Source organism: Strongylocentrotus purpuratus, unplaced genomic scaffold (assembly GCF_000002235.5).
Source record: "Strongylocentrotus purpuratus isolate Spur 01 unplaced genomic scaffold, Spur_5.0 spur5_contig_861, whole genome shotgun sequence".
In the NCBI taxonomy this organism is placed as follows: domain Eukaryota; kingdom Metazoa; phylum Echinodermata; class Echinoidea; order Camarodonta; family Strongylocentrotidae; genus Strongylocentrotus; species Strongylocentrotus purpuratus.
In genome coordinates, this window is record NW_022145570.1 from 2,303,609 (window position 1) to 2,315,643 (window position 12,035).

Consider the following 12,035-nt stretch of genomic DNA (forward strand, 5'->3'; position numbering starts at 1 on the left):
CGATTTAGTATATATGCAGTTAATGATTACATAACAGCCTGGTCACTCCATTCAATTGCTATTCCATGCATAAAGTGTACTCCCCACCCATTAGGAGGCATTCCAGCCATGTAGGCAAGGCACTTTATACAGACACACACATGCTATGAAAACATAGATAATGTTCTCATCCTACTAGATCCCCATTTCTACTCCTGTGTATAGAGAAGCAAAATAGAGAAGAAACTATGAGAGGCTCGAACCCATGACCTTTGCAAGTCCAGTTAAGTGTTTCAACCACTCGACTGTGACACCTCTCCCATTTCCCATCATTGCTCAGATTTTGAGAGGCATATCTCAATCTTTTTATCAAGAGAAAGTTTAGCTAAAATTACAAGGAAGTATAGAAGAACAAAAGTATATTTTTATGATTGCATTTCATCACATTCCATTCCATTCCATTGCGAAATATGTCACTATAGTATTTTCTTCTATACCCGTTTTGCATTCGGCGCCAATCCAGCCCTCGGGGCAATTACAGATGAAGGTTCCCCGGGATGGTTCAATACAGGTACCACCATTCTGGCATGGGAAACTACGGCAGCCTTGGCGAGCTTGAAACAGGAAGATAATTGAAAATTAAACTCTAAACATTTTAAAATAAATCGTAACATAAGTAGGTAAGAGAAAAACGCTTGAAAAAGAAAATCTTAATTGCCCTCCTTTCAAACTGGACAATATGACACTTACTTTCTCTGAGATATTAAGACGATAGGGGTCAGCATTTACCTACAGATAGACCTTAAAGTGTGTTGAGATGTTATTTATGTATTAGAAAATGCCACCTGTTTAAGATTTCAGTTTTGTTTATATTGATATTTATTTGACACTATCGTCTGACGATGATCATGATAAACTATAAATACTGGTTTTAGAATCTACGCCAAAAAACACTCGAAAAGAGGACCTTGTGAATTTGTTGTGTTGCTTGTTTTGTTATTATCCCTGATGGTGATATAAACATACATTAATGTTGTGCTACATTTTTATGCTAAGCAGAAAAGAAAAAATGTTAATAACTTTAATCTTGTGGTACTTACTCCCCCGGCAGTTGGGTCCCATGGCAATTGTATCACAGTTACATTCATAGCCATTCACCTCATCTATGCAGTCATAGCCGTTCAGACAAGGGCTGCTAGCACATTCGTCGATTTCTGTAGATGATATTGAAATTGATAAGCAGCTACTGATTAGAACAGATGGTACAGAAACTTCTTAGAAAATGACATGACCACTTGCCTAATATCTTCACTGTGAACGTAAGCGACATTATATTATACGATCGGCGTCGCATAGGTTTAGACATTTTTGGGACACAGGTGTTGTTTGGGGGACATAGATCTAACAAGGTGGAAGAAATGCGAACGTACCAGGAGAGTCGGTAAAAGAAGAGGATGCATTATCTTGTGTTTACATTACCTTACAATTTCCCTTCCTGCTCATAATTTTCCATTACTATATGACATTCTTAGGAGGGATACAAGCAATTCGTTCCCGTAGCTATACAACTGACTGATAAAGGACAACTACTCCCTACATTACCACTCTCTGAACAACTGAGCCCGAACTATTATAGTAGAGATAGCTTGACTAGACAAGTAGCCCCTAGTAGGATAATATTAACACGAGGTTCGCAGAGAATGGGGGGGGGGGGGGGGGGGAGGGGTCATAAGCATACTTTAATAGTTTTTCATACTATACCTGTATTGATATTATTAAGTATTTAGCGTCACCTGTGCCTGGGAGGGGAAAAGAAAACTCGGGGTCTTTCTTCCAGTGTAACGTATTGAGGGTGTGCAAGTGGACCACGACACCAGGGTCCCCCTTAACCCTTACTGTATTGGGCTATTTCGAGCACTCTCTGACTGGGGGGGGGGGGGGGCCTGGGAGGCCCCCCCCCCTATGATCTCGGCCGTCGAAAGTCCGATGAACGCGAAAATTTGCATGATTGTAGATATTTACGTAAGGAACAAGATGGTATCATTAGTTTTTTCTGAATATGCAAATTTTTGTCGTTATAGCCTAATTAATTATGGAAAATGCTAATTTTATGCATTTTACAGGAAACTCTTCATATTTGTTTGTAGACTTGTGAAGAATGTTGAAAATGTATTGAATAAATGTTTCCTTCATCTCAAATTCATGAGGTTACATTATTTTTTTATATTTGAAAACTCATAGGTTAATTTGCATAAATTATGAATACGCATTCATGAATATCAAATCTAGAAATATACAGGGAACTAGAATCATTACAAAATCATTACTCCACTTTTTGAATGTTAATTGAAACCCATTATTCATATAAAACTTCTTTTCTAAAACAAAATAGTTATTTTGGTGTAATTAATAATGATAATTTATGCAAATTTGATTCGATTTTCAAACATTTATTTTCTTTTGTATTTTATTGTTTTTTATTTCTTATTATATCTATTGTTTTATTTCTAATGTATTTTTTTGTTCTGGAATACATTACTTTGAGAAACATATAAAAGCAATTTGATATCAATTCATAGTATTCACATTTCTGCTTGTACATGAATATATGCAATTATAGCATATTTTTGATGACATGCGCATACTAATTGTTACGTAACACCTTACAGGTATATCCGATTTCGACGAAAATGGTATCAAAATGTGCGTAAGACTTGAGGAAAAAAAAGTCATGAAACGACAATTCAAAATTCCAAGCGGTTGCGGCGCAATCTCCGAAAATTTCGAGGGGGGGCCTACCAGGCCCCCCCCCCCCAGTACAGTTAGGGTTAATTGTATACGGTTGGTGCAATGGGTTCTTAATATGAAAAGGTATTGAATCTTCTGTCATTATACTTTTGTACCTTCGCGGGACTGTATTTTATGTTTTATAGGGCAATGATAATTGAGAAATACTCACCTAATTCACAGTCTGCTCCGATGTAACCATCGGGACACACACATGTATACTGTATGTCATTAGCCTGAGGTGGAACACAGAGGGCGCCGTTCTGACATGGGTTGGGGTCGCAGATAGTGTCACCCACACCTGATTGATAAGAAACACAGTAGAGTAAAATAACATACTGTTTGAATAGCTTTGATAAATTTAAGTTGCAATTGCCTGATCACGATGTATTTTGGGAACACAAGGTCCATTTTTGTCCTGAGAAGATTAATCGTTGTTTATTGTTGTCTTTGTCATCGTGTTATATGTAATACTTTTTTTGAATCCATGCAAAGGTCAAAATGTAGAAACTTAATAATATTTCATCAGCATTGATTTTGATGCGAAGTCACAGCAAAGTTATGGTTATACGTTGAACCTGCAATACCATATGCATATCATAAACACGCACATGCATTTCGTTTCTTAGCAAGTAATTATGAAATGACATTATCATTGTTAAATTACAACATATGTATTTTTCAATTGTTATCTTATCAAATATCATCAGTGTCCGAATAAAAAAAGAAGTTCCGTTTACATGTGATAAATTTCTCTCAATCTTGATGGCAAGAACAACTCACTTATTTCACAGCGGTCACCTCTGAATATATCACAGCACAGGCAAGTAAACATGCCTAACCCATTGATGCAGGTTCCACCGTTCGCACATGGCTGACTGCTACATTCGTTGATATCTGACGATAGAATAAACGAAAGCGAGTCACATATAGGGAGATAGAGAAAGATAATAGACCAGAAATAAAAAAAAAAGGAGTGTAAGGGAAAATAATCGGATAGAGAGACAGAAAAGGAGAATGATAAATAAAGATAGAGATAGAGAGAAAATGAGAGAGAGAGAGAGAGAGAGAGAGAAGGGGAAAGGAAGGGAAAGGATGAAATAGAGAGGGTGAGAAGAATGGAGGGAGAGAGAGAGGGGGTAAGGGTAGAGAGAGAGAGAGAGAGAGAGAGAGTAGACACACAGAGAGAGACATACACACACACAGACAGAGGGGTAGCAAAGAGAGAGAGAGAGAGAGAGAGAGAGAGAGAGAGCAATAGAGAGAACAGGATGAACAACCTTAAAGAAATGCATAGATATATACTTGGCAAATGTTGCAATAAGCATTAATGCTTTAAATTACGATTATTACTGTGGCTTTGAGGGTTAAACAGCATTTTCCTATAAAAGGGGTTCACAAATATCACAATCAATGTCCTCGTAAACGTTTCCTCAAACCTCATGGACTACAAGCTTATTTTACATTCTAACACTGAATTGAGAAAAAGATGTTTGAAATAGGCATGATGGCAAAATGATGCTATCCTGTGACCAAGTTCAGTGGCTTTACTTCCCATGTTCTCAAGAGCAAAAGGTTTGTCAACATACCCATATTACAGCGTTCCCCAGTCCATCCAGTGATGCATATGCATTGAAACCCGTCACCATTCACCATGCACGTTGCACCATTAGCACAGGGATCCTCATCACATGGTCCCTGTTCAGTCATAGCTGCATACAAAGCACATAGTCAATAATGGAAGTCAAGTAATTGCAAACTGGATTCACTGTACTCGAAAACAAACTTGTGTGGCTAATACAAGTTTAAGATTGCATTTATACGTACGACTGATAATAGTTCTTGTGCATTGTAATCTTTCTATTTCAGCGTTTAACAACCGGTGTGCCGCAGGGCATGTCTTTGGGTACCGCGAGTGAAATTAGTTAAAGATCTATTTTTGATCCATCACAAAATTAACGTTAAAAACCGCTTGGATTTTCATAAAGACATAACATTTTAAAGAGAAGGTTGAGTTCTGGGAAGAGGTGAAAAATAATTTGTGAGCGTTATCATTCTTATTATGCAAATGTGGAAGAACATCACATGAGACATGTTCCCTGAAAAGCATGGCTCTTCAAATGCCTTCATTTTCTAAATATGTAATGTACATCGTAAAACTCGGGGGTGGGTTTTTACGCCACGTGTTCGTGTAGTCCCATATACATCTTTCTGTGTACAGTGTTTGTAACTTTACCAAGATTTGGCCAATTTCTTATAATTTTGACGGTTCCAGAACCTTGCAATTCACAAAAATTCTTATTTGCTAGATGATCAACCTTTTCTGGTCGATTCCTCAACGTTTCTTTCACAATGCAATCGCATGACCAGAACTCAACTTCATCTTTAAAGACAAATAGGAGACTTTCTTTCCTCGCTCGCAATATTAACATCAGTATAACAACGGCAGTGAAGGGCATGGATACCCACATAGGTAGTCAACAAGGTGCCAGCATATCTTCACATTTGTATATTTTTATAGTTTTATATCGAAATGACATGTTTAACCACGTTCGTTCGATTTACTCGCTCAAAACATTTAGAAGCATGATTCTGAACAACGAGATGCTTGAATATCAATATATGTGTGCATCGGGGTGACCGAATATATGACTTCTGTAGTTCATGAGCTAGGCAGCGAGGTGCCAGAATACAAAGTGTTAATATTAGCCTGACTTTAGCAAAGTTATATGCCCTAAGGCGGGAAATTTCAAAGCAAACCATTACAGAGTAATGTCTTTCAAACGAGAGAGAAAGATGAATATCGGGATAAACACTCGATCTGCTTTGATCATCTATTCCACCAAAATCACAATTTATTTAATATGATGCAAGTCCAGCTCTACCACTTGGCTCTTATTTTATTTCTCCATTTAGCAAATTGAATACTCACGTGCAATGAGGCAAGCATCATCTTCGAAATCACGGGGGCATAGACAGGAGTAGCCATCGACATCACTGTAACACTGGGTTCCTTCTGGACAGGGATCGCTTGCACATGCATTCACATCTGGACGAGGATGATAAATATATGATCCGACCGATTAATTATCTTTATCACTTCCCAATGACATGTCAGTGATTGATAGCAAGGCCCTGAAAGGGCAACCCCCTCCCCCGTAACGGTAACATGGGGAACTGGCAACTATCAATGCAAGTGTTGTCGTTTTATATAGCACTACAAAACATAAGAAGAGCATTAAATAGCCATGTTACAAGATGGCACTCTGGAAACGTCGTTAGTATGCTCAGCACGTCATTATCCAAAAACCATTCATTGTTCAATTATGAATATCTGCCAGAAATGAAATAGATGAATCAAATACTTGATACTTCAATACATGTTATACAGAGTATTAACTGCAGCACTCAGTAATAAAAAAAAAAATCAGACAAAGAAACGAGAACAGAAAAACAAGTTTGAGTTGATTAAGGAGTGGTTTCCAACTTGAAACTGGTTTGCACCAATCTTACCGATGTAGGTTCCACACAGAGTTCCAGTGTAGTAACGATCACAAATGCAGTCGAATCGGTTCTGGCCATTAACACATGAACCTCCATTTAGACATGGGCTACTTGTACATTCGTCGATCAGATCTAAACACAAAAGTAATGTTAAAAGTAGAAGGCTTACAACGTCACAATAGAAATATCGTCTTCAGAATAGCAGCAAAAACTTCTTTCGTTATAAAGTTTTATCTGCTAAATACGTTCTCTACATAATTTTCCTCTCTCCCTCGTGCACCCGCACCCTCTCAATACCTTTCTTATTTTCAGAGCAAATGTTTCTTTAATAATTTCATTGCCGCTCCGTCTTTCACTCTTTATTTCAACTATTTTAGGATATAATTTTTACCTCATTCTTCTCTTTGTCACTCTTTCATTCAGGGACTTCCTCCCACATAGGTAATGTTGTTTCCATTCATTAACCCAACCTTCCCCCACATCAATTATCCTGTTTCCGTTATATTTTGCAATAGCACATTATCAGTGACATGGAAATATCTTTTCACTTTTATAAGTCAAATCTCTAGCTGTAGGTAATATTTGTCAGCTGTACGAATCCTCTTAACAACAATCTCTCAATGTCTCAAAAAAGCATCTTCAAACTCAACTATTATGTTGATAATACCATTGTAAAATGGATTCGGACATGCCAATTAATACTTTTTTTCTTTCTTTTTTCAATGAAATGAATTTTAATTACTTAATCAAAATCAAAATAGCAATTCAATTATTTCAAACAAATATGTCATAGTGTTAAAAGTAAACATAACTACAGCAGTTGAACATGTGTCAAATTATCTACTGATAAAACATTACTAATTCTAATACCCTAATTATTTACTTTCTTTAAAATAGATATAGCTTTTTATTCATGATTTAAAATGTTCACAATCTTACCAGCATTGTTCACGGTGACATACGACACTCTGAACCCGCTCTCCGTCTTGCTCCCGTCCGAGGTGAATAGGGTCCAAACCAGATTATCCGTCGTCAAGAAAGATGGTGGAACATCCAAACCGGAAGCGAAGATGACACGGGAACCGAGGTCAGTGATGTCCTCGCCGTTGCCGATGGACACGGCATCGTAGTTGAGTTCGGTGGTCATGGCCATGAAGGAGACACGGATGTGAGTGCCGGGTGGTGTTTGGATTAGCCATAGGCAGTACTGGTTGTTCTCGTAGTTTGCAGGATAGCCAGGGGAGCTCAGGGTTAGGTCCCCGTCAGAGGGGATGGTGTAGTTCCGGTTGCAATCTCCCTCTGGATGATGATTAAATGACAATCACCGTCAATGACACTATATATTCGGGATGCTACACTATTCGGAGAGTTGGGGTTTATTTATGTATATTTCAACACACCCGATAGTGAAGTAAGACTTATAAAAAAAAGGCGAAAGAAAGAAAGAAAAAATAAAAAGAAGACAATTGCATGTCTTGCTCATTTTAGTGCCTGGATTACGGAAGATCTATAATAGGAACAGCTTTACTCATGATCTAACAGAGAATAAAGTGTCTATTTCGAAAACTATTTGTTAAAATGTGTATTAAAAGCATATTCATACTCATCAAAGTTAATTTTCCCAAGCACATCTGTGAACAGTAATCATCACTTCAGAGGAACTGAAAATTACACCCATTAACAAATCAAACGTCCTGAATGCATTGGATAGTCTACCATGTGTTCTTACACAAATACTTACTCAGTTCACATCTGTCGCCACCCCATTCGATAGGACACTGGCAGATAAAACCATTAACTTCATCGATACAGGATCCTCCATTCAGACAGGGACTACTCGCACACTCATCCACATCTGTAGAGAGTTGCAAAAAAACAAAACAAGCACCATTTTATACGTTAAAGGTACTGAACTGACGGTTGTATGGAATTGAAGAACAAAACATCACCATACTTTACATAATTTACAACATGATTTCCACCAATAATTGTCTTAAGTATGGATCCTTAGAAAAGTATTCGACACAAAGAGGCAATGAATTAAGACTTGTATTCAATACTACTGTTCTACCTTCAAGGGATGAAGTTCTCCAAATCAATCATAAATCATTAAAACAACTATAATCATAAACAGTAATTTCATGATAAGTAACAGTGCTACATTCTATATCGGAAAATCTGTCAATTCATGCACCTGACATACCTGTCAATTCTTGGTCCGCTCAAACTTTGTATATCTAAGAATTGCATGCATTCTGTATCCTTCATTTTAACCCTAACATTTGTCACTAAAATGTCGAATGCATTAACCTCTTCATTTTCTGTGTATGTTGGATAACTAGAATTTCCCATAAACAGAGTTGCCTACCCATATCTCTCATCCAAAATAATCATTCGAGTAATATTCCCATTAAGGGGAGATATTTCAATCTTTTAGAAAAGTGTAGAAGAGAATATTGAGTGGACAATCTTGAAAACATTCTGATATTTAAAATAAAATAGGCTTGTTAGTCACTTACTCTCATCGCATATAACGCCTCTGAAGCCTGGGTAGCACACACATGTATAAGCATTGACCATGTCAACGCACTGTCCATTCAGGCATGGACTGCTGGCACATTCATCAATATCTGAAATAAACAAGACACACATATAATCAAAACTATACCGTCCTTATCTTGCAAATGATATCAGGCCCCTTGTATCTTTCAAATAATGGAAACTACATCATGGTTCTATGTTGAGTGATGAGGTGACGATTCTTCAGTGCAGTCTTAGTGATTTGGTGGCTTTAAATAATATTTTGTTAGCATGATTTAACAATTGATTTAAAAAACCTCCGTAAAATAAATTCAAAGGCAATTTCAATACCCTATGGTACATTTTGTAGAAATCACGTTTGGATTACGTAATTTATTATTGTGATGTTCTCGCTTTTCGAAAGGTGAATGTACTTTGCTATTTAAATGGCCTTAGGTTGATTTTTCAGACGTATTTGCGATGGTGTTGATAAATAACTGTTAGACGTTGTAAAATAATCACAAATGACAATGTTCTGTTAGGCCTATACATTATGGTTCATGCCATTTTATTCAAAATGGACTTTGTATAAACCAGTTACAGGTCAAAAGACCTCTTTACACGTATATTATGTACAGTATTAAATATGACAGCGATTTCACAGTGCTTACGATAAAACATGAAAAGTACTTTCGTTGTAGTGGCACTTTTACACAGTATTACGGTGCTCAAATGATGATTCCAACTTACTACTATCGCAGATAGTTCCTGTCCATCCTGATATACATATGCATTCGAAAGCATTGACTTGATCCACACAAATTCCACCGTTCTGACAAGGATTTGTTTCACAGTCATTAATATCTAAGGTAAAGAGATGCAATATTAATAAAGACACTTTAAAATGATTTATGGAAATAATGTTCATATGATATCTATCCTCGGGAACCTACAAGAACAAGCTTTGCTTTCCAGTAGCTTCCTGTTTCATTTCATAATTTTGAACTTACTTTGTAAACTTTGTTCTTTATTGTGCAAACAACGAATCAATCAATCAATCAATATTCGATTAATTATTCATTTATTAGTCTTCTATTTACCAGGGTGGTTTCATCGGTGTTTTGCAACAAAAAAAAAACACTGTAAACTATCACAATATGAATAATACAGCGGAAAAAATAAATCTTTGTTTTGACCTTATTTTTTCCTGTCAGGAAAGAGGTTGCATTAAACTTTCTATAAACACAAAAACAAAAGGCGTCGTATCTTTTTTTACCAATTATATTTTTTATAAATCACATGCCGAACAATGACAACAAATTGATGTATCGATCGATGTAATCATACTTTACAACACTTTTGAGAGAATATTACAACTGCATTTTATCTATTCTCATTACACAAGAGTAAACTATGACTTACTTGTTTCACATCGCGTCCCTGTGAATCCCAACACACACTGGCATGTGAAAGTGTTATCACCATCAAAACACAAACCTCCGTTCAGACAAGGAACCCCAGAACAGTCATCACCCTCTGAAAGAATAGAAAGGATATTTGTTATCGCTATTACGCGTCCCTTCCAAGACCTTGAGGCGTATCAGGTATACACTATGATACATAGTATAACAAATGTTGGAAGATCTCTTCAAAGAAAATAGTCTAAATTCGCTATCAAAATCTATTATAACCATTTAATATTAACAGGTCTGAACATAATAAGCGAGTTCGAAATTAGGATTTGCGCATGGGCAGATAAAGGTCATTCGTACCCAAATTGTAAAACCATTGAGACGAATACTCGGATCGTGCTCATGAAAGTTATGTAATCAGTATTCATTCATGCAACAACAGTACATTTATCTGATACACAGGTGGAAGTATTCTTCTCATGAGGCAAAAAAAAGGTATTCATGAAGCACATTTAGGACTTTGGCAGTTATTATTCTAAGATGCTCAAAGTGGAACTTCTCCATGTGTAAAAGATCTGTGGATATTTGGGGTCATTCAGAAGACATTTAACATGGCCTCTTGTATTTCTGATGGCGTGGAAATGAGCGGACAATTACCCATGTAATAATGCCCTATGGATGATTATGGACAATCCGTGCGGACCGTCCGTTATGTCCTGTTGGAATATTACAGGGAAAAAGAAAGTGATACTGCATTGATTCTGCACACCTTGGTGAATTCCGATGGTTTAACAATTCAAGAGTTATAACAGAGATATATCTAAGAGGTTGTAAATCATATTTGCAAAAGTAAAGGGCACTAAACGAGTAGAAATTGCATTAAAACATCATCATGATACATTGTCTTTGAGGCTTACTGAATATCTCTACACTTACCGTTTTGACAGTTCTGTCCAGAGAATCCTGGAAGACATCTGCATTGGTATCTGTTCTCAAGGTTGTCACATGTCCCTCCATTCACACAGGGCTGACTGAAACATTCATCAATATCTGAAAAACAAAGGGTTCGTTTATACATTCTGGTGAAATGTTTAAGAGCCCATGATAGCGATGGATTAAAACTGATTAACTGACGCATACGCCAGAATAGGTAGGGACATTATTTGTATATATTTGTTTATTCATTTATTCAAGTTTTATTCAAAGTAGAGGGTAGGTACATTCAGTAAAATACTACTTCCCAAGGACACCCTCCTAGGAAGACATAACAAACATGTGATATACAAAAGTACAAGAAATACATGCAAATATAACATTCATAAAAAACCAACCATTGACATGTCTGGCAAATATATTATTATTAAGGACTCCGTCACAAATTGATTAATTTGAAAGATTTTTCCTGTTTTTCGGACTGCTTTTTACTGATTTCATCCTGGAACAGTTCCTCATCATGCCGAGCAATAAAGCCACAGAGCCTAATCTGACCAACAAGAAGTCAATGAGGATCCAAGAAAATAGTGTGTCGAGCCCAGCCTCTCTGACTTACGACAACGTGGCCACGATACCAGAATCACCTCTTCTATCTTCCGGAGATTGCAGCAGGGAAAATGGAAAAGAAGTAGAAATAGAGAGAGCACAAGATAGTCCGGCGGGAAGACTAGCGTAAGCCCAGAGAGGAACGACCCAAAGGAGCTGATACCAGTCAAGAAACATTATTAATCAACAATTTGAATAATCATAATAATTGTGTTGCATCCAAACCCTGTTTTGATAAATGCGTGCATGTTAAAAGTATAAACATACTTATACAATAAGGATGGGTTAATAATT

General features: G+C 36.8%; 1 protein-coding gene across 1 annotated transcript in view; it reads right to left on the minus strand.

Moving 5' to 3' along the window:
• LOC115929615 (neurogenic locus notch homolog protein 2-like) overlaps positions 1–12,035 on the minus strand; it is a 49,459-nt gene that overhangs the window by 4,751 nt on the left and 32,673 nt on the right. The window contains exons 33-45 of the mRNA XM_030999173.1: positions 11,139–11,252; positions 10,213–10,326; positions 9,541–9,654; positions 8,790–8,900; positions 8,012–8,125; positions 7,210–7,569; positions 6,280–6,402; positions 5,699–5,815; positions 4,356–4,478; positions 3,550–3,663; positions 2,939–3,067; positions 1,080–1,193; positions 477–593 (exon numbers count right to left, since the gene is read on the minus strand). Coding sequence (XP_030855033.1) covers positions 477–593; positions 1,080–1,193; positions 2,939–3,067; positions 3,550–3,663; positions 4,356–4,478; positions 5,699–5,815; positions 6,280–6,402; positions 7,210–7,569; positions 8,012–8,125; positions 8,790–8,900; positions 9,541–9,654; positions 10,213–10,326; positions 11,139–11,252 — 1,764 coding nt within the window. The remainder of the gene's footprint in view (positions 1–476; positions 594–1,079; positions 1,194–2,938; positions 3,068–3,549; positions 3,664–4,355; positions 4,479–5,698; positions 5,816–6,279; positions 6,403–7,209; positions 7,570–8,011; positions 8,126–8,789; positions 8,901–9,540; positions 9,655–10,212; positions 10,327–11,138; positions 11,253–12,035) is intronic.